Below are 22,033 nucleotides of genomic sequence, written 5' to 3'. Positions count from 1 at the left end.
TCTTATCTTATCTTCAGACTCTTCATTTCTTTCAGTACTGCTTCTGTGTTTCAGCCATTGTCAGTTCCACAATCTTCATTTCCATCAGTAATAATAATAATAATAATAATAATAATAATAATAATAATAATAATAATAATAATAATAATTGCTTACACTTATATAGCGCTTTTCTGGACACTCCACTCAAAGCGCTTTACAGGTAATGGGGACTCCTCTCCACCACCAATGGAGGTGTAGGGTCTCTCCGTTTGCCTGTCGATGATGGTCATTCTTGTGCATTTATATAGCGCCCTTCACACCAGGGGATGTCAGAGTACTTAACACAGAGGTGGGGACCCTCTTCACCCCCCCCCCCTCCCCCTGGGGTGACACACAGCAGCCCCCCTGCACACAGGCCAGGAGAGGGGGGTTTCCCAGAGCTGGAGTTCTGAGCTGAAAGCTGAAATGGCGAATCGGAAGCTGAAGGAGTCTTTCGGAATTCCAAGGAGACTGCAGGAAGGCAGGATTGTGCAATCCCAGAGCAGAATTTAACCAGGACACTGAGGCAAATAACCCACATGTCATCCACTACAACACCTCCTACAGTACAGTGCCACAGGTAACTGTACTGAGACATTAGTTTACACATTCGAGTCCAGTGGGCACAGCGCCTCCTAGTGGTCCACCAGCGCCACGCACAGCAGCCGCCTGGCTTTGCTCAGAGGCGTCCCCTCTCAGGAGAGATGAGATCCATTTTCATACACCTTCCTTTGGAGAGAGACCACGTACCTGCGTGTAAATTTAATACTCTGAACACGTTTGATAGAAAAGTTGTATTTTTTGTGTGTTTCTTTAAATGTTAGGAACTCCACAATTGCCAGTGTCGTAATTAAATTCTGTTGTCGAAAAATCTGTTTACCGAGGTTTTTAATACTGTGCACAGAAAGGGGGAGTTGCACGTGTAAGAACTACCGCGACCCTTTTTTAATGTGTATATATATACCGCTATCGCATTGATATGATCCGAAAATAAAAGTATTACGTTTAAGTTTCACTTTCGAATTCTCACAAAGATGTGGGACGCTCCAGGCTCGGGTAAGAAAAGCTCTTAAGTGGATTTCTCTTTCTTTGCAGAATAAATCTCTCTATATGTTGAAAAAAAATGTGTAAAACAGCAGCACTTCGATATGTTGCCTTCGCTGTGCAATGAAAGGGTTACAGGCCAGGAATCAGTGCAGAATTACAGTATTGAGGCTACAGGCTGCGTACAGGATTATACAGACATTAGCCGTACACAGATCGCGTTCATATTTTCTTTATTTCAGCTTTAGTTTACGTGCTTTAGTTTTTCAAGTGTTGGATTTCGTGCGGCAGGTATAGGCTTATCTGTAAACGAAGCCGGATGCTAGGAGGTTGGGGAGCACGTTACCCTGTGACCGGGGTTACCGACAGGACTTCATTATGGCGATGCTGATTACAGTATATCAAAATTATATATTGTGTCTTAAAGAGTGTTATATGCTATACAAATAAAAATAATATGTTAGGAATACGGTTTTATCCGTTGTGATACACAAGGGCGTGGTTCCTCTGTGTATTTAAAAGTTGTTGTTTTTTTTATTTTTCCTGCCTGCAGCGTAAATTTAGGACAAAGGCTTAAAAAGGCGCCAGTGGACTAAAAATATAACCACGCTTTAGTTACACGCATGCTCATAAACTCAAGTCTGCCGAAACAAGTATCCTAACATTTAGAATAAGAGGCTGTGTTACATTTCAAGTACGACGTAACTTTGGGTAAACTTCAAAAGGCGTCGCGCCGTCTTCCGCGGGCTTGCTCGGTTCCGAGTCTGTTCGCCAGCAGCTCGACTCGCTGGGCCCGCCCGAGCTCTGCTCAATCACAGGGGCTGCGGTTGTATTTTCTCTGCTTTGCATCCTTGCAACGCGAAGGAGCGAGAAGCTGTCTTGAAATGAAGGGATCGTTTACTTTCGCGTTTTATTCTCAGGGGAAATTCAGAGGGTCAGGCCCTGCACTGCCTGGACAAGTCACCGCGGTGGCCGTTATTAAAATAGAAATCGTCAAGTAATTACTCGTTTGGATCATCGTACACGTTAACAATTATTATTTAACATTTATTGATAAATAAATAAACAACGCCTAACAATGGTATAATCCCCGCAAAAAAAATATTCAGAATTGATCATGTTAAGTGAAAAACAGACTGGTTTTAAAGTAGACATCAGACAGTTCTGTGGTAATACGACTGTACCGCATTACAATGATGTTCGAAAACACACTCAGACTCAGGTGTCTAAAGAGATCGGAAGCACAGCGGTCACAGCGCAACTATCACAGAGCAGCAAATATAGAGGAACACATTTTGCCTCTGGGATCTGAAATAATGTCATATTAATGTCGCTTCTGCATTTATTGGGCGTACTTAGGTATAAAAAGAAGTCCTAAGCTCCAGTACGGTAGGTGACTTTTAATTGAAATAATACAAAAAAGATACAGATACACGCACACCCGACACGACCCGCAAGTTTACCGCAGACCGCAGAGCGGGACCACAGTTTGGACAGTTTGAGCCAGCAGTAGTCTTCCAGCGACTTTTGTATTTGCCACAAATTAAAAATAGTGGAGTGTAACAAAACAATTAGAGCATATTCACTCTGACATGCTCAGCTAAGATATAATGGTTGTCAAAATGTCAATTCGCTGATTTCCTTCAACAAAAACTGGCATTTCGAAATAAAATATAGTGGCCTTTGTGCTATTATTATTATCCGAGCCCGACAGCTCACCACACTGTGAGAAATTAGACTTCTACTCCAGTATAACATATTCTCGCTTCGCACGAAGATTTTCTTTCAAGATTTTCTTAATTAGTTCACAAAATTAATTCGTACAGAAGAAAAAAAACATAGTAGCTGAAATCTGGAAATGGGGAAAAACTAGGAGGTGTCGGAGTGATGGGCGCGGGGCAAGAGGTGTTTCTCTGATGTCTCCCAGTCTTGTTTTCTAATGTGCGAAAAAAGACATTTCCTTTGTATTCAAACCGGTATTCCGAACACCAGCAGATTGCCAGACGCGTCAGTCAACAGGTGTTTACACCATTGTCGTGCTCGTGGCCATAGTGTGAGTTTAAAACTGTGAAAATGAGTATTGGAGCGTGACACGAGTCCGAGATGCAAACGGAGATAATATTTTAAACATATATGTATCTGCATATTTATGTCGATGATGTTTTTAGAACTAAACTATTAGTTACAAAAGCCGTTTTTTAATTGCATGTATGTTCCAATACAAAGACATGAAATCACCAAAAACAGAAACACAGAATAGGAGCAGCAACATGTTAACATACAATTTATACAAGCAGTGCGAGAAACACTCCATATTGTGAGCCTACTGCCGGCTACCACTGACGTTTTTTCTCACACTGCTTGTCTGTCATTTTTTAAAGTTTTATATTATTTAACTTTTTGGTGTTTCCTTAATGTCTTTGCATTGGAGCGCACATGCAAATAAGCATTTCATTGCACTTGTGCGTATGACAATCAACCGAATTGAGCTCGCTCGGAGAGCAGCCCTGAAGATGTTTAGGCTATCTCTAGCCCCGCGGCTACAAGGTGAAGGAGCAGAACGCAACAGCAAGTTAAAGGCAGTTCTGCACTGGCCGTGCTTTAAACAGTAAGTGTAAGTGGGTCTCATTCATCCTAGTTTCCACACACAGTGCACAAACTTCGGAACAAATCGCTTTTGGCGAATCAGATGGGTCCCGTCAGTGTAAAGCCGAATGATTAACTATGTGCTACCCCTTCAAAGTCCCTTCTGAAACGATTCCCTCTCTTCCCTCGACGCGTGTGTGTCCGGCAGGGCCGCGGCGATGGAGGAGGTAGGCGCGGCGGACGCGGCGGCGGAGCTGGCGCAGGTGGGCCCGCAGCTGGTGGAGGTGCTGGCCGGGCAGCCCGAGGACGTGCTGGCGCAGGTCAGCGGCCTGCTGGGGCGCGACGAGCAGGAGGAGCTGCGCCGCCTGGCCGACCGCGGGCAGCGGGTCTCGCGGCTGGTGGAGCTGTTCGAGGGGAAGGGCGGCGCCGCGTGCCGCCGGCTCTTCCATGCCGTGTGCCTGCTGTGCACCGACCTGCCCATGCAGCTGGACACGCGCCTGATGTCCGCGGCCGGAGACTGTAAGCGCTGCGCCCTGATCCCACGGGGAAACTGGGACCCATGTTTTCTGCAGGGGGGGGCATAACATTTTAAGATGCCATTTTCTTTTTGTGTGTGTAATGCAGCAAATACACTTTTTTCCACAACATTCTCAATGAGGTCTTAATGAATTGGACAATTTAAACTGACTTTCCATTGATTTGATTTCTACACGGGACCGAGCTGTGTCGGCCCTCCGAACAAGATATCCTAACACCCGGTTTGCCTTTTTTACTGCTGTGTTGCAGTCTCTGAACATCCCAGTGAAAACGAGCAAAGAAACGAGATCAGCCCTGCTCCACACAACCCAGGTAATCTCCCGCTCTTATTCTTTTTCAATGGCGCACGGAGTTCACACCCCTTTATAGACACGAAGCTTTCTGAAGCTCTTCTCTGCACCTGCTTGTCGCCTGACTTGCGCAGTTCGAGGCTCACAGTCGGTTTCACTGTGAAGGCGGGTGCCGCGGTTTCCGCTCCCCAGCAGACAGCGAGCTGCGGGAGGCAGGCAGCAGCGCCGCGCTGTTTCCCATCCCGGAGTCTGGCGTGTGCGGCAGAGCCCGTTTGTCAGGTGGCGGGAGCGAGAGATCAAGTGTTACCCAAAGCCTACTTCCTAACAACGCGCCATGGCAACTGCATTCCCCCCCGCGCTGGGGCGTCTGGAGGAATTTTTCATCAACACCCCCAGCCAAGACAGGAAACAAACCCTCTTCACACACAGGAACAGCCTGCGACACGCTTCAGCGCTAAGTGTGTAAATACCCGTCCAATAGTCACCATCATATTAAACGGGTCTTTTTTAAGTGTTTATCTCTATAATGGTCAACATGACAAACAGCATAAACCTCAGGGACCAGAGTTAAACTGAAACGGAAATTTCCCATTTGGTTTTTATGTCACGAGGGAAAAGAAGAAGAGTTTCTAAGTGTTAAATGGTCCAACATATTCTTTAAATGACACAGTTTAACGAGCGAGCCGGTGAACGGATCGCAGTGAAATTGTCCCGGGTGTTGGGAAATGGGTGCTTTAACGTGACCAGGCCTCTCCGGGCAGTGCCAGCTCGTCCTTGTTGTTGGCATGGCAGTGATGTCTGTTTTCCTGTCGCCATCAGACAGCCAGAGGCGCCGCGCAGCAGCAGATCTCCCGCCAGCACCGCTCAGCCAGGGGAAACGGCCTTGTGTCGGTAAGCAGCAGACACCAGACCCAACCGGCCGGACAGCACAGCACCCTGGACTGGCCTCAGCCCCTGTGTTTCCAGCCGCCTGTGCCACGAACAAGCACACTGGAGCCAGCACTGGCCACGAGCGCCTCCGCTGGTGTCAGAGGGGGAGGACAGAGGAGAAACAGGAAAACTCCCTTCTGGGTCAAGTGATCTTTGCCAGCTGCAGCCGATGCTGCTTCCTGTGTTGTAGTGTTAGCTGTCAGGGCACGTGCGGAGCTTCCAGGGACCTGTGGTGAAATCCCACCGCTAATTTAGCGTCAACTGCAGTTTTGTCCCACAAGAAAAGGTAGGACACAAGCTGCACTATTTGGAACACTTCTCCGTAATCAGAGAGGGCCACTTGTTAAGGGTTTGTTTGTAAAGAACTAGAGCGAATTCAAGTTCTTGGGCTTGTGCCCTCGCCGCTCCCGCCCCAGTTCATCCCTCACCTCGCGGGCTCAAACCCGGGTCTCCAGCGTCGCTCAACTGGGGTATTGCCGGCTGAGCTAAAGAAGACCTTCCTCGGCCCGGCCAGCCGACATCCCAGTTGTGCGCAGGGTCAGAGTAGGGGGGTGCCGTCACCGCGCTGCAACCAGCTCGTGCAACCTGTATGTCGGCCGGATTCGTCCCAGAACTCGAATTAAACACTTGTCCCGCTGGAGGCACAGCTCACCGCAGGTGTTTTGCTTTTTTCACAGACTTTGCAGAGAGTTATGAAGCTGCCATGAAGAGGCTGCTGCTCCTGGACGGGAGAGCCTCTCAGGGAATCCCCCATTCCCTGGGCCTGGAGGAGTCGCCCCTGATCGTGGTCCAAAAGAACTCGGCGAAGCTGAGGGACAGAGCGGACCGCGCGTGGGGGGACGTGCCGGCGCCCCAGGACCCGGAGGACAGCGTGGACTACGTGGACATAGCGGACCTGCTGAAGCCCCCCGCCACCGCCGCGTCGCGGGTCACCGTCCTGCGGGGCGCAGCTGGGACAGGCAAGACGCGGCTGGTCCGCGACCTCGCTCGCCGCTGGGCGCGGGGGGCACTGGCCCCGTTCCAGTTCCTCTTCCTGTTCGAGTTCCGGCAGCTCAATCTCATCCGGAGGCCGCTGTCGCTCCGGCAGCTGCTGTTCGACTTCTTCCTGCCGCCGGAGGAGGGGGCGGGAGACGCCGTCCTGGCCTCCGTCCTGGCCAGGCCCCAGCGGGTGTGCGTCATCTTCGACGGCTACGACGAGTTCCGCTGCAGGTTCGCGGCGCCGGGCCCGGGGCGGGGCCTGCGCCCCGAGGAGCCGCTGCCCGTGGCCGAGCTCTTCTCCAGCCTGTACTGCGGGCGCCTGCTGCGAGGCTGCACGCTGCTGGTGACCTGCAGACCCAAGGACGTGCCGGACCTGCCGCTCCGTGCGGTGGACGAGGTGGGAGAGGTGCTGGGGTTCGACTACCGCAGGGTGGAGGAGTACGCCAGGAGGTACTTCCAGCACAGCCCCCTCAGGGACCAGGCCGTGGGCAGCCTCCTGAGCAACAGGAACATTCGCAACATGTGCTGTGTGCCGGCCCTGTGCTTCATCAGCTGCGTCTGCCTGGAGTTCCTGCTGGAGAAGGGGCCCGGCCTGCCCAAGCTACCTCACACCATGACCCAGTTCTACATCCAGATCGTCTGCGCTTTCCTCAGCAAGATGCAGGCCGGCTGTAGCTCCGGGGACCCGTCGTCGCCACTGCTGCAGCAGTACCGGACCAAGATCGAGGCCCTGAGCCAGCTGGCCATGACGGGGCTGGAGGACAGTAACATCGTGTTTTACGCCCAGAAAGACTCTGAAGACACGGTGCAGTTTGCGTTCCGGGCCGGGCTCCTGACCCAGTTCGAGGTCAAGAAGGAGGACGGATCCCGAGGGATGGGCTGTGCCTTCATCCACCTGACCATCCAGGAGTTTTTCGCTGCCCTGCACCTGATGACCAGCGACAGCGTCCAGGAGGCCCAGCTGAAGAAGAAGTTCAACCTCAAGTCCAGGTGGACCACCAAGGCCGACCCCAAGACGGTGTTCACAGACACCTTCCACCTGTACGTGTCCGGGCTGGCCTCCAGGGAGTGCACCTCCTTCCTGGGGCAGATGTCCAGGCGCGGCACACTGCAGGTCCGGAAGAGACAGGAAGCCATCGTGAAGATCCTCAGGTCCCTGGCGGCCAGCAGCCTGACGGGGCCCAAGCTCATCGAGCTGTGCCGCTGCACGTACGAGAGCCAGGACAGGGAGCTGGCCAGGGCCGTGGGGGCACGAGACAGATACGAGCTGAGGAACTTCCGGCTCGCCCCTGTGGACATGGTCGCGCTGGCCTTTGTTATCAAGGAGGCCGGGAGACCCATCTGCCTGGACATTGCTGGATGCTCCATGGAGCCGGATTGCCTGGATGTTCTGACCAGCTGTACTGCCATAGACTCGCTCATGTAAGTGCAGTTCTCTCTAGTAACAGGCTTTAAAAGCTACCTTGTTAAGATCTGGTGCCATTTTTAAAAACCTGGTCCGCGAAAGGACACAGCCATTCTCTGCTGGGGAGAAAGAAGTTCATTTTCATATAAAGCCATCTGGACAGAATCTCTCCAAGATGACTGGAGCCTGAAACCACGAGGTGCATGTCAAATAGTCTTTAGTAAAAGTATCTACACAGAAACAATACAGCCCTCCAGCCTTGTTTGAGATTATATTTAACTATGGAGCTCAGCTGGGAGTTTCTGCAGTCTGAAATATTTTTTTTTGCTTTGATAAGTAATTTTGTAATTTAGCTGTCAAAGCTAAGCACTGGGACAGTGTGCTGAAAGTGTGTGTTTCTGCCTGTGTGTATATCTATTCGCACACACATACGGTATGGGCAGCTTGATCTTTATCTTCCCAATAATCTTTCTAGGTTTCGGAGCCGAAAATACGATGACAGATTTGCCGAAGCCTTGTCAGGAATTCTCCCCAGCCTTACGTCTCTGAGGAAACTGGAGTAAGTGTGGGAGGAGAGGAGCAGCACTTTGACACGACAGCTTTCAGAAATGCTTATAAGGAGGCTGGGTGGTTGACTAGTTCAGTTAAAGGGCTTGTTGTCAAGAAGGTCCTGATTCAAATCTGGGCTGTGCCACTGCCTCTTTGTGCTTGAGCCTGGGTGGGTTACAGAGGATCCTTGTGCTTCCGGTGGGACAGGAAACTCAGATCCTGCTGTCACTGACTCTGCAGCATTAATCGGTGCTACAGTTCACCATTTAGAGTCCATAGGCTGCTGTAGGGCAATGCATCAGCTAGAGATTCACTGATATATGCAGGCATATAAAAGGAGGAGCAGGAGAGTTATATCTTTTCAAGTGAACTAAATAGAAATAATTCCTACCTTAACAGGAAGAAGTATAGAAAACAAGAACATGCATCAGGTTTCAGTTTTGTTATTCATATAATAATAATAATAATTGCTTACACTTATATGGCGCTTTTCTGGAGACTCCACTCAGGGCACTTTACAGGTAATGGCGATCCCCTCCACCACCACCAGTGTGCAGCCCCACCTGGATGATGCGACAGCAGCCAGAACGCTCCCCACACATCAGCTATCAGTGGGGAGGAGAGCAGAGTAATGAAGCCAATTCATAGATGGGGATTATTAGGAGGCCATGATTGGTAAGGGCCAATGGGAAATCTGGCCAGGACGCCGGGGTTACACCCCTACTCTTTTCGAGAAACGCCCTGGGATTTTTAATGACCACAGAGAATCAGGACCTCAGATTTACGTCTCATCCACAGGACGGCGCCTGTTTACAGTATAGTGTCCCCGTCACTATACTGGGGCATTAGGACCCACCCAGACTACAGGGTGAGCGCCCCCTGCTGGCCCCACTAACACCTCTTCCAACAGCAGCCTTAGTTTTTCCCAGGAGTCTCCCATCCAGGTACTGACCAGGCTCACACCTGCTTAGCTTCAGGGGGTTGCCAGTTGTGAGTTGCAGGGTGATATGGCTGATATGATCAGGCAATTTGAATAAAATGTCAGCTGTGTTCATAACGGCCTGTGACCTGCTTGTAGGTTCGTCAGCGGGAACATCACCGAGGTGGGGACCCTGAAGCTGGCCGCAGTGCTGCCCAGCTGTCTGCGCCTGATGGAGCTGAAGTATGACCCTGCTCTTGTAATGACCTGCAGAACTGTCCTCCCTTCTCTTGTCCAAGTGATGCTAATTTTCACCCAGAGTCAAAAGACAAGTGTCCACCTTTGCTTCTAAATCAAAATGCACTGTAATGCAAGAATAATTAAAATCGTTTTTTATCTTATTTTTATTCTATTCTTTTTGATTAAACTCTCACACGCAAATGTTTAAACTTTTTGAACTGGGTGGTGACAATAATTTGTTTACACAAATTTTTTCTTTTAGTTTCAGTGAAAATGTCCTGACTGACAAGGGTCTGGAAGAAATCGCGAACATTTTCCCAAAGTTCAAATCCCTCAGGAGAGTGATGTGAGCAATTCCCTCCTCTTATGTTTTTGTTCATAGATTTACTTGAAATAATAAAGCAAATATGCCATTAAATTATATATACTCTTCATATATCAGAATCATGCTTATTGATGGTGATTATGAAAAAAGGACATAGCTCCAGTTTTGCCAAAACATGTTTAAAAATGAAGAGTACCGGGTTTCTGGGAAATGGCGATTTTTACTGTGGGCAAATGTTAAGGGTGAAGTTGAAACATAATGACTGTTCTTTTGCAGTTTAAGCAACAATGCCTATACACTGGATGGGATCTTCATACTAGTGAAATCAATGTGCTCGTGTTTAAACATTGAAGAAATACGTGTCAAGTAAGTGTTGTTTTGGCTACACACTTGTGGGTTGGTGTTTAGGAATTTTGTAAACTGTTTCCTACTTACCGTGTGTGCAGTGCACTGTAAGCCAGCAACATTGCAGAAGTCACTCACCGAGGAAAAGCAGAACTAGAGAGAAACAGAGTCCAACATAAACAAGACGACTGGCCACAAACTCAAATCAGCACAGGGTTCCCTTTCTAATTTTTGGCTGCTCCACCTGAGAGCTGCGCTCCAAAATCGGCACAGACTCTTGTCATGTCTGAGGAGAGCCCCAGTCAGACAGGAATACAGTGAATATTATGAGTATTGTGAGTACCTGCACTAGGGCCGGGTAATTTCTCTGTCGTTTTTCGTAGTGGAGCGAAGGAGGCAGAAGTCCTCTTTTCCAGAGGATCGGTGGGGCTTGCAGACGCAGAGAGGTATGGCTTTTACAAATCACACACCTGGGCATGCCAGGGCCACCGGGTACCAGGTGTCCCTCCCCACCGAGCACCTCTCCGACTCTCCATGTGCTGATTGTGCCCATCTCTCTCTGTTCTGTCTTGCTCCCCTGAAGGTCCGTGGACAGGAAAGACGTCGGTCTCTGTCGCGCCAGTCGTTCACTCAGGTGAGATTCAGGCCTGAGTTCGGGCAGGGTGGAGTGAGTACTGCTCTCACGGCCACAGCCTTCTTCAATCCCAGTGCTGGGGGAACACTGGATCTTCTGGTTTGTTGTGCTTCAGCTCAGTTCGTAACCGCAGGCAATGGGATATTGACTTTCTTTTTCTTTCAGCTCTTAATAAATGTACAGGGTTTGTAACGGATGTCTAGTCTGCTCTCACTCCTCGGTTGGTGTGTCTGAGGCTAAAATTCTGAACGGTGGTATTAATAGACACAAAGTAGTTGGAAAAGTGTAATTTTGAAAGCAAGACCTGAGAGCAAAAAATGTAAAGAAGCAAAGGGGATTACATACATTGATATGTACTGGAGGTTAAGGCCCAGGTGGAGAGAGTAGGACTGAGGACCAGAGATATATGTCCCAGTTTCCCTGCCCTTTCCTTTCTTCATTTCTTTTTCTCTTTCCTTTTCTTCATTTTTTATCTTCTTTTTGGTTTTTGCCTCCAAGCCTTCTGAACTACAGCATGACAGCCGACCAGCTGAAAATACTGTGTGAAATCCTGACCAGATGCCCAGGGCTTTCTGAAATTGAGTAAGTGCACTCTATCTTTCTAAGGAGAAACTCTTTCACAGGAGAACTGGCTGATGGAAGCTAAGATCTAACAGTGATGTAAACATGCATGAACGCATTTCTTAATCAAGCTCTGAAATTCAGTCCTTTACTCATCCCTGCAGACACTCAGTGTTCTCTAGGTCCATCTCTGTGTGAGATGAATCTCTGAACCTCGCTTGCTGTCTGTGTGGTACATTGCGTTGTCGGGCAGAAATCGATGCGGCTGAGCTGTCGTATTCAGGGCACCCAGTGGTCGTGTCTGGTGAGCCTCTTTGCTCTGCGTTTGCAGGCTATCTGGGAACGGACTGCAAGACGAAGGGTTCATGACGCTGTGCGACTTCCTGCCTCAGCTTATTGTTTCTACACAGATCACGTGAGTTAGACAACAGAGCAAAAATCCCCTGAGAGTCAGTTGTGAAAATCCTTGTGAGTCAGTACAACACCTTTTTTTATTGCGACTCTTCGGGTCCAGGGACTTTTTCATGCACAGACACTTGATGCAGAGTAATTCTGCAATCTAGAACACGCTGCTTTTTACAAGAGTGCTGATAACTGAAGATCTTCCAGCGCACTTATCTCACTCCCTTGGCTGATAAGAGGTGGTTTTGAAAAGTAGTGGTGGCACACCAAGGCAAGAGCACAGAGAAGTGCAGTAGAGTCTGGTGAGATTGTGGTAAAAGTTCAGTAAAGCCAGAGAGGTGCACTTGCACAAAAGCTGCAGCAATTTGCCCTGGACGTTCCTCGTAAGGGTGGGCGGAGAAGTCGGTGAAGTCGGTTGTTGTGGCACCTGTGCTTTTAAATGTAGACAGTTCACACAGCTTGTGTTAATGCAGCGTTTCGGGCGTTAATGGGCTCCTTCTGCCTTTTCAGCCTCTGCAACAACTGCATCTCTGTGGATGGGATAGGCTATCTGTCCCGCTCGCTGGCGCTGTGCCCCAGGGTGGTCCTTGTGGACGTCAGGTATCGAGAACAGATCTTTCCTCGCGTGCCTGGACTAGGGGATCCTGAGATGATGGAAAAAAACAACTTCAGAAATGTTTTTCCTCCAGAACAGAATCCATGTTTTTAATGCAGGGCCTTGCAATGTGTTGTTCTTCCTGCTGCTCTGGGGTCTGGAATTTACGGCTTCAGCGTCAGTGAGCGACTGAATGAGCTTTGCAGTCAATCCCAGACAGCAGCCCTTCCTATATGACATCACTAGAGCGTGTCTGTGATGAAATGTTTTTTGCAGGAAGCCTTTTCAACGACAGCATGTGTGTTGCTAAGCATCCTGCTGGTGTGTAGCTTCCGTTATGCTTGGCAGCTTCAAGCCTGAGCAGCAGGACTGCAAAACGAAATGCAAAAAGTGCTAAAATGCAAAATGAAAGTGGGCCTTTGCTCTTGTTGTTCTGTTGTGCGGTTCTGTTGTGGTTTTTAACCGTTTTTATGTAAGAAAGACCCATTCTGTCTGAGTGAGAGGGAGCTCTTACACACAGCTTGCCCAGCAGACTCCCTCATTAACTAACGCTGTTGGTCACACAGCCTCCAGACACCCAGCAAGGTGATCGTAAGGTTTGCGGGAGAGCTACAGGGACCAGAACAAGTTCCTGGGTGAGCAATGTCTTCCTCTGTTGATGCACTGCAGGTATTGGGGGAATTCCTCCTGATGTTTCAAAGTGCTGTAGCACTAAGGTTTAGGATATATGGCAGTTTGTCATTTCATTAGAGAAATGCAGAGCTTTGATTTATGTCATGATTTACACTGCTGATTGAATTAGGTGCAGAAATGAGATACAATTGTGCTTGGGACATAACAGACTATTTCTAAATATAATTTATTTATGTCTTTTTAGGGATGATGTCACCCAGCCCCATGCCACGGAGGAAAATCGGATATCTAAGACATTCAGGTATTTCTTTCAAGTTTTTTTTGTATTTGTTTTCGGATTCTAGCATTTCTGCCAATTGGAATGTCAGAGAAAAAGAGTGAATGATAACAGAAAGAAGAGGTGTAATTATGAACAAGAGGAATTATTTGTAATATTGTTGACTGTGCAAAAATACTTCCTCAGGCTGACAAACTGCGGCATCCAGCCCCAGCAGCTGGACAGGCTCCTGGAACCCCTGAGGAGCTGCAGCAGCCTGGAGATCTTGGAGTGAGTAGGAGCTGTGTGTGTTTTCAGGCAGGTGGGCTCCAATAGGGACAGAGGGAGATGTGCACTCTCTGCACACATGCAGGGTGAGGACAGAGGGAGATGTGCACTCTCTGCACACATGCGGGGTGAGGACAGACGGAGATGTGCACTCTCTGCACACATGCGGGGTGAGGACAGAGGGAGATGTGCACTCTCTGCACACATGTAGGGTGAGGACAGAGGGAGATGTGCACTTTCTGCACACATGTGGGTTGAGGACAGAGGGAGATGTGCACTCTCTGCACACATGCAGGGTGAGGACAGAGGGAGATGTGCACTCTCTGCACTCTCTGCACACATGCAGGGTGAGGACAGAGGGAGATGTGCACTCTCTGCACACATGCAGGGTGAGGACAGAGGGAGATGTGCACTCTCTGCACACATGCGGGGTGAGGACAGACGGAGATGTGCACTCTCTGCACACATGCGGGGTGAGGACAGAGGGAGATGTGCACTCTCTGCACACATGTAGGGTGAGGACAGAGGGAGATGTGCACTCTCTGCACACATGCAGGGTGAGGACAGAGGAAGATGTGCACTCTCTGCACACATGCAGGGTGAGGACAGAGGGAGATGTGCACTCTCTGCACACATGTAGGGTGAGGACAGAGGGAGATGTGCACTCTCTGCACACATGCGGGGTGAGGACAGAGGGAGATGTGCACTCTCTGCACACATGTAGGGTGAGGACAGAGGGAGATGTGTACTCTCTACACACATGCGGGGTGAGGACAGAGGGAGATGTGCACTCTCTGCACACATGCGGGGTGAGGACAGAGGGAGATGTGCACTCTCTGCACACATGCAGGGTGAGGACAGAGGGAGATGTGCACTCTCTGCACACATGCGGGGTGAGGACAGAGGGAGATGTGCACTCTCTCCACTCTCTGCACACATGCAGGGTGAGGACAGAGGGAGATGTGCACTCTGCACACATGGGGGGTGAGGACAGAGGGAGATGTGCACTCTCTGCACACATGCGGGGTGAGAACAGAGGGAGATGTGCACTCTCTGCACACATGCGGGGTGAGGACAGAGGGAGATGTGCACTCTCTGCACACATGCGGGGTGAGGACAGAGGGAGATGTGCACTCTCTGCACACATGCGGGGTGAGGACAGAGGGAGATGTGCACTCTCTGCACACATGCGGGGTGAGGACAGAGGGAGATGTGCACTCTCTCCACTCTCTGCACACATGCAGGGTGAGGACAGAGGGAGATGTGCACTCTGCACACATGGGGGGTGAGGACAGAGGGAGATGTGCACTCTCTGCACACATGCGGGGTGAGGACAGAGGGAGATGTGCACTCTCTGCACACATGCGGGGTGAGGACGGAGGGAGATGTGCACTCTCTGCACACATGTGGGTTGAGGACAGAGGGAGATGTGCACTCTCTGCACACATGCGGGGTGAGGACAGAGGGAGATGTGCACTCTCTGCACACATGCGGGGTGAGGACAGAGGGAGATGTGCACTCTCTGCACACATGCGGGGTGAGGACAGAGGGAGATGTGCACTCTCTGCACACATGCATCTCTAAGCGTTCTTCCTGCCTGTGGCTTTGCAGCTTGTCTGGAAACGCGCTGGGGAACAGAGGTCTGAAGAAGCTGACTGAGGCCCTGCCTGGCCTGCGAGGGCTCCAGGAAGTCATGTGAGTTCATGCAAATGTTCAGGCAGGATCTCGCCGGGACCCTGTTGGTGCGTGCGCCTGCGGTTAAGAGCTAAGCTGGGGGGGGCTCAGCAGTGATTCAGCACCTGCTCTGCTCCCCCCGCAGTGCCAGCGATAACGCGGTGACGCTGGACGGCGTGCTCTGTCTGGCTGACTCCCTCCGCACCTGCAGGACCATGTGTGCGGTCGACGTCAGGTACGTTGAGTCATCTCCAGCACCTGTCCTGGAAAGAAGACTGCTCAGATTGTCTGCAGACTTCCTTTGCATCCTGTCATGTTTGTTGCTGGCAATACTGAGAATCGGCACACGTCTCCTCCTCAGGAAACGTCTTCAAGTGGAGAAGTGAGCGCTGCAGGTGCCCACACCCTCTCCTGTTCCAGGAAGCCTTTCTTCTGCGCATCTCTTGTTTTATACTAAATGTTTCCATGTTGCTTGATTTTCAGTGATGGCGGTAGCAAGAGGCTGGTGATGGAGTTTCGCAGGAGTACAAGGTACCATCTATGACTAAAGAGCGTGGTTGTCTGCTCCCCTGCATTCGGCGGAGCTGTTCTTACTCTCCTGTCAGGACAGCAGTACTGCTGTCGTGCTGATACACTGCAATCATGTCCTTTCAGCAGAGCCAGCGGTGTCCTCTCTGAGGAGGCGGCCCCACCGGAGAACGGCCTGAGCCAGGGCAGGAGACTGAGGTACCTTACAGCACCGGCTTCCCGCCAGCAGAGAGTCTCATGTGCAAGCTTCCACCTCCACCCACGGGGGAAAAGCGTAATTCACTCAGGACAAGATAACCAGTCAGACCTCTCAGTTACCACCACGCCTCCCCTCACCTGAATACTGAAACCCTTTCCACAGTGCCTACCTTGCTCAGTGTTGGGTGTTACCTAGTGACCTCAACTCCGCCTTTCCTGCTAGCGCTTTCCTTGTGTGTCTTTCCTGGTTTTGAACTATGGCTTACCTTTTGATTACGGCTCTTGGATCACGTCTTTGGCTCTCCATTGGATCTCTCGTAAAAGTACTTATTCTGGTTAGTGATCTCAAGCTTATCTTCTCGACTACGACTCCTAGATCGTGTCTCGGCTTCTTTGCTGGGTCTTACGTTCTAGTGCTCTTTTTGGTTTACAGACTCAAGCTCACGTTTTTTGGATTACGAATTCCAGGTCTTGTCCCCAGCTCTGTCTACACCTCACGGCCTGAGTAGATACCACAACTCGGTCACCCAGCCTCCGCATAGGGTTCAATCCTGTGAAACCACCCTGTCACTTGCGTAACAGAGAGTGTGTTAAATACTAATGCATATTCAAATACTGTTCTAATACTAACACTGCTAAATACTAATGCATATTCAAATACTGTTTTAATACTAACACTGCTAAATACTAATGTATATTCTAATACTGTTCTAATACTAACACTGCTAAATACTAATGCATATTCTAATACTGTTCTAATACTAACACTGCTAAATACTAATGTATATTCTCTTCAGTCCCACTGGTAGATGTTGTGTTTCATCATGTCATGTGACACACCTGGTTATTTGTAATGAAACTCCCTCCTGTTTTTCAGTGTCCACAACAGCGACATTCAGCCTGCGATCATGGAGGAGCTGTGTGGGCGCCTGACGCGATGTCCAGGCTTATCGGAGCTGGAGTGAGTCACAGCCCGCCACCCCCCTCACAGCTCACTCACAGCAACCCTGGGATGTCAACACTGAGCGCCCCAGGAGAGCAAGGGTCAGACAAGGGGTTTGCCCTCAGTGGAGTGGAGAAACCACAGTCTCGCTACGAACTTTCAATTCTCTGTACTTCTGTGCCAGGAAGCAACACGTTGCAACAGCTTTGACCTCTGTTTTCCAGCTTTTCTGACAATGTCCTTGATGAGGCGTCCATCGAGAAGCTTGTGAAGCACCTGCCTCAGATGCGCTGGCTGAAAGTGCTGAAGTAAGAAGCCAAGTTGACTGTCTCAGGTGCTCTTCACCTGCGGAGAGCTGGGCCTGGTTTCCTGGTTACCACCCTGTCCATCTGCGTTCACCCTGTTGTTGCAAATGCAAACTCAATTGACTTGTAATGTGTCTCGGTAAAGTAATCAAAGCTAGAGCTAAACTGTCACGAAGCGTTAATCAGGACCCTATGCAGACGGTAGAATCCGGAAGGGAGTGAAACAGACACGGGGGGGGAGAAGACTGGGAACGGGGCTGGTAGACGAACAGGGGGGCGTCTCAACAGAGCACTGGTGCTTGGGGGGGCGTGGTCCAGGCGAACAGGCCCAAGGGAGACCTAGGGTGAAAGCAAGAGTCCAGAACCGGATAATCCATCCACGACAGACACGACAAACGTTTAAAAACTGGAGCGGGATCCGGTGCAGGGACGGGGAATAAAAAGGGGGAACGGGGCCAGGCGCTCCCAGCCCCGGACCCAGATGGTCAGGACGCCGTGGTGAAGCCGATGCTGTCGGGTCTCTCCTGGACCCGCTGGTAGGTGGGCTTCCGGGCGTCCATCTCCCAAAGCTGAGCCCAGAATGGTAGGAGCCTCTGGCTAATGTAGGGAGGGGCTGGAATAGGAGGCCAAGTTCAGAAAAATCAACCAAAATGGGAAAGAGCCGGAGCGCCCTTAAGAGGAGGGACTTACGGTTGTGACAAAAATGGTTTAGAAACTAATGATCAGGCCAAACCAAGTATAATTTGAAGTAATTATATATATAGCCCTTTGCAGCTTCATTGACATAGCACCTTTAGTTTTAAGAGAAACTCCCACTATCGTAAATAAAAAAAACATTTTAAAATGTCCGCTGAGGCCCACACTGGGTGTTCATGTCTTTCCACAGTGTTCGTGTGCTCAGTGTTTCACACTGACCCGCTGAGATGGAAAGTGTTGACTGACTTGCCTCTCCGAGGGGTAATAAGATATGGCACCACTGGCACCACCTCGTTAAAGAGGAACTGCAACACTATTTTCAGATTTCAGGGTTAGAAAGACTCAGCGTTGTGATGAGTGCATTTCACTACAATGAGAGTAAAACGAACACAGTAAATTGTAAAGGCTTCAATTTAAATCACAAAATAGGTGAAATTTCCAGATACACGCAGCGCCATGTTCTGTAATTCAGACAAGGCAACAAAATCTCTGGAGACGTGTTGTGGCCCTATTACATTGCAAACAAACAGGCTTGTGAATACGTTTTTTTTTTATTCCAATAGAAATATTACTCTTGACTTCCAGTTGGGTTGGCCAACAAATCTGATTTACTTGTTAACATTACGTGGACTAGTGAGCAGGAAGGGCCGCAAGACATCGCCACTCGCGGGACTCTCGCTCTCCCTGTGGCCAGACTGGGGGTTTGAGACAGCAAGGCGACTTACAGTACTTTCACAAATTTCATGATTTTGTGCTTAATTTGACATTTGTAAACTCTATACCATCAACTAATCTTTTCTGTTACCAAGGTTTATTAACTAGTCTGTGAAATTGGGACTCCAGTTCCCATTATTAATGAAATGGAGGAACTGTGTTCGCTTGACCTGGAGAACAGGTGAGCTTTTTAAGATTTTGACAGGGTTGAGGTTAGAGCTTCTGCTTGGCCTGCAGCATCAGGACCTTGAAGCATCCTTCTGTGGGGTAGCGATGCCATTAAGATCTCTGTGGGTTTCACTTTATTCCTGGTCTCGTAAGCTGAGTTGCAGCAGTGCTGAAGCTGTCTAAGACTCTGCCTGTCCTCTGTGCCTCCCAGGGTGGGTAACGCAGTGCTGTCAGGAGACGGGGCTCTGCTGCTGGTCAGGAGCCTTGCTGACTGTGAGAGAGTCCGAGCTGTGGAGCTGAGGTAAGTGCCTGGCTGCAAACACGCAGCCCTGTTTTCTGAAAACCAAAAACTGCAAAGTTATTTTTTTTTCCTTACTGAGCCTGACTTTAAAGAACTCACCCCCCCCCCCCCTTCTCCCCACCTCACAATTTTGAAAAACGAATCACCCCACAAAAGAATTCAATTAATATACAACTGAAAAAACATATCAGCTCTCCTCTAAGTGTTCTCCCAACACTTCTTCTCCAGGAATCATCTCTAAAATCTTCCACAACACTGACATCATTCCCGGTTCTGTAGCTCCCTCGCAGATGAGCTCCTCTTTCCTGTACTCCTCCCCAGATCTCTGTAACATTCTGTATAAGAACTTTGAACGCTTGTATGCTTTGATTTTTGTAGAGGAATTTGTCATTGTACTTACATTTGCCCCAGTTCTCAACATTTCAGAAACACAGTCCTAAAAGTGATGTCACTCAAAGCCCGCCTCTCGGTAATCATTTTCATTATTTTCGAATGCATCCTCAGACCCCAGGGAAACGCCTTCATTCAGTTTGTCAAGGGAAAAGTGGAACAAGCGACCTGCAGGTAAGTGTGGTGTCACTTCCTGCTCTGTAGCGCTGGAAAGTGCGACATAACTTCCTGTTCCGGGATGCATTGAGAAAGAATGAGCATGTCAAGAGAGTCACAAACTAAGTCCTGCATAAGAGACTAAGAATTTAAGACTCAGAAGTCTTTTTTATATCTAAATATTTTGATGTATTAGAAGTAAGTCTGTGCTCTTACACCTGTGGCCTCTGTCAAACAGCTAGCTGGAGATACGTCCCCTGGGATTCTCACTCATGGCCAGTCTTGTCTTGTTCTTGAGGTTGAGTGAGTATGCCCTCAGCGGAAGGCACATGGAGGAGCTGGCAGCGGTGCTGGAGAGATGTCCCCATCTGGCGGAAGTAGAGTAAGCAGGGCTGCAGCCCATTACCATCTGTCCACCCCGGCGGCTCGGCCTGGAATCCCCCAGGCTGTGAAGCAGGAGCACTTCGCCTCACACCAAGGGAGGCCTTTTCATGTCCAAATCACATCACATCACATACAGACATGAATGAATCTCATCATCTCACCACATTTTCTAAAATCTCGTTCGTTGGGAATTAACCCGTTGTGTAGTCAGCTGTGGTGTGATCATTGGCTTGCTATGAGTAGTTGGTCTCCCTGGTGGCACAGTGAACTCACTACCTCTGAGTAAGCAAGAGCCAGTATTCTGTTAGTGTGGAGCTCAACACTGCTGCTCCAGGGTTCTGGGTTCAAATCCTGGCACAACCACCTGTATCTCTCTGATAATGGATGGATGAGGAGATAAACCCAAAGTGAAAAGACACAGCTCCAATTCCATCTACAAATATGCTGATGACACGACCATCATTGGCCGAATCACTGCTAAAGACAAGGCAGCCTACAGGGATCAGCTCAGGAACCTGGTGGAGTGGTGCCTTGACAATAATCTGTCAGCAAAACCAAGGAGCTGGTCATCGATTTTAGAAAGCAGGGTGGGGACCACACCCCTATGCACATCAGTGGGGTGGCTGTTGAGATGGTAGCAGCTTCAAGTTTGTGGTTCCCTTCATCACTAATGATTTAACATGGTCCCAGCATGTAACTGGAGCTACAAAGAAGACACAACAGTGCCTTAACTTCCTCAGACTGTTGAAAAGATTTGGTCTATCTTAAACTGTCCTTACCACATTTTACAGGTGTGCTATTGAGAGTGTGCTCATGTGGGATTACAGTGTGGTTTGGCAGCAGCTCGTTGTCTGGGGGTGATCAGGTCAGCCCAGTCCGTCACTGGGGTACAGCTCCCCTCTATTTCAGATATTTTTATAGCTCTCAGGAAGGCTGGAAGTATCGCTAAAGATACCAGGCATCCTGGTTTCTCATTTTTCTCCCCCCTTCCCTCTGGTAAGGGTTATATAGGAGCATAAAGGCACGAGCTTCCAGATTCGGAGACAGTTTCTTCCCACAAACTGTCAGATTACTGAACGCTACCCCTACAGCTGGCTCACACTGATGTTTTTTAAGCTGTGCTATGTTATTTAACTCGTTGTTGCTGCTGCTATTCTGAGTTTATGTTTTTGGTGTTTCCTTAATGTCTTTCTATTGGAGTGTACATGCAAATAAGCATTTCATGGCACTTGAGCGTATGACAATAAACACAACTGAATTAACTGAACTGAAGTAGTGTCACTTACATCACAGTTCATAGCACTGTTTTGTTACATATTTTTAATATTTTTCTGTGTAACTCCAGTAACGTGTGCATTAACCTTGCAATGCCTAATTAAGTTGTTTTCTCTTTTCAGCAAACACATTGTAATCATCATCACTATTTTGTGTATTTTATATTTCAGTTTATCCAGTAATTTACTGAAGGATGAGGGTATAGAATGCTTTTTGAAGTTTTTACCTAAGTTCCAGATTTCAGATGTTGTCAAGTAAGTTATTATTATTATTATTTTCTTATCATGTGTCAGTGTTATTGTAATCGGTGCTGCGACAGACAGCAGGGGTTTTGAATGAATATCACACTGACCAGCGATCAAACGTCTGCCTCCTTCTTCCTGTCTCCCTGCAGTCTCAGCAATAACAGCCTGACGCAGGTGGGGGCGCTGTGTCTGCTCAGCTGCATGAGCCTCTGTGAGCGAGTGCTGGAGGTCGATGTCTGGTGAGTTCTTCCCTTGCGGTTAAACCCGTCCCAGCACACCGCAGTTAGGAAGCTGCACTTTCGCCCTGCTGTCACCCAGGTCTGCACACTTTGCTTTAAACCTTTCTGGAGACACAGGATGCATGATTCTCAAGTCACAAGGTTCAGTTACGCATTTTCTTCTTTAGCCTAGGAGCTGAGCAAAAGTCCCTGCTGTGGTTTAAGCGTGAAGAGGAGAACAACAAAACCTTCAGGTAATCGTTACTGTATGTTTTAGTTGTAACATTTGCTACGTGGTTA

At 49.1% G+C, this 22,033-nt stretch overlaps 1 protein-coding gene across 6 annotated transcripts in view; it reads left to right on the top strand.

The window, feature by feature from the left end:
* The first annotated feature begins 855 nt into the window (after nucleotides 1-855).
* The window catches only part of nlrc5 (NLR family, CARD domain containing 5), a 35,488-nt gene continuing 14,310 nt past the window's right edge, over nucleotides 856-22,033 (top strand). Inside the window, exons 1-29 of one of the 6 annotated variants that reach the window (XM_088613844.1) lie at nucleotides 856-1,077; nucleotides 3,860-4,170; nucleotides 4,438-4,500; nucleotides 5,298-5,369; nucleotides 6,086-7,808; nucleotides 8,267-8,350; nucleotides 9,419-9,502; nucleotides 9,762-9,845; nucleotides 10,101-10,190; nucleotides 10,553-10,615; nucleotides 10,753-10,803; nucleotides 11,302-11,385; nucleotides 11,696-11,779; nucleotides 12,277-12,366; nucleotides 12,928-12,996; nucleotides 13,239-13,295; nucleotides 13,458-13,541; nucleotides 15,150-15,233; nucleotides 15,358-15,447; nucleotides 15,696-15,743; nucleotides 15,867-15,938; nucleotides 16,816-16,899; nucleotides 17,106-17,189; nucleotides 18,976-19,065; nucleotides 19,570-19,629; nucleotides 19,910-19,993; nucleotides 21,441-21,524; nucleotides 21,665-21,754; nucleotides 21,922-21,987. In XM_088613844.1, the coding sequence (XP_088469970.1) occupies nucleotides 3,870-4,170; nucleotides 4,438-4,500; nucleotides 5,298-5,369; nucleotides 6,086-7,808; nucleotides 8,267-8,350; nucleotides 9,419-9,502; nucleotides 9,762-9,845; nucleotides 10,101-10,190; nucleotides 10,553-10,615; nucleotides 10,753-10,803; nucleotides 11,302-11,385; nucleotides 11,696-11,779; nucleotides 12,277-12,366; nucleotides 12,928-12,996; nucleotides 13,239-13,295; nucleotides 13,458-13,541; nucleotides 15,150-15,233; nucleotides 15,358-15,447; nucleotides 15,696-15,743; nucleotides 15,867-15,938; nucleotides 16,816-16,899; nucleotides 17,106-17,189; nucleotides 18,976-19,065; nucleotides 19,570-19,629; nucleotides 19,910-19,993; nucleotides 21,441-21,524; nucleotides 21,665-21,754; nucleotides 21,922-21,987 (4,019 nt within the window). In that variant the 5' untranslated portion in view covers nucleotides 856-1,077; nucleotides 3,860-3,869. Of the gene's footprint in view, nucleotides 1,078-1,255; nucleotides 3,674-3,859; nucleotides 4,171-4,437; nucleotides 4,501-5,297; nucleotides 5,370-6,085; nucleotides 7,809-8,266; nucleotides 8,351-9,418; nucleotides 9,503-9,761; nucleotides 9,846-10,100; nucleotides 10,191-10,552; nucleotides 10,616-10,752; nucleotides 10,804-11,301; nucleotides 11,386-11,695; nucleotides 11,780-12,276; nucleotides 12,367-12,927; nucleotides 12,997-13,238; nucleotides 13,296-13,457; nucleotides 13,542-15,149; nucleotides 15,234-15,357; nucleotides 15,448-15,695; nucleotides 15,744-15,866; nucleotides 15,939-16,815; nucleotides 16,900-17,105; nucleotides 17,190-18,975; nucleotides 19,066-19,569; nucleotides 19,630-19,909; nucleotides 19,994-21,440; nucleotides 21,525-21,664; nucleotides 21,755-21,921; nucleotides 21,988-22,033 lie in introns of those variants that run through there. The other 5 variants (XR_015928674.1, XM_088613845.1, XM_088613842.1 and 2 more) reach the window with 5 other exon arrangements.

This window comes from Lepisosteus platostomus, chromosome 20 (assembly GCF_059453375.1).
Source record: "Lepisosteus platostomus isolate fLepPlt1 chromosome 20, fLepPlt1.hap1, whole genome shotgun sequence".
In the NCBI taxonomy this organism is placed as follows: Eukaryota; Metazoa; Chordata; class Actinopteri; order Semionotiformes; family Lepisosteidae; genus Lepisosteus; species Lepisosteus platostomus.
The sequence above is the reverse complement of the archived record's forward strand: the minus strand, read 5'-3'. Positions and strand labels throughout refer to the sequence as shown.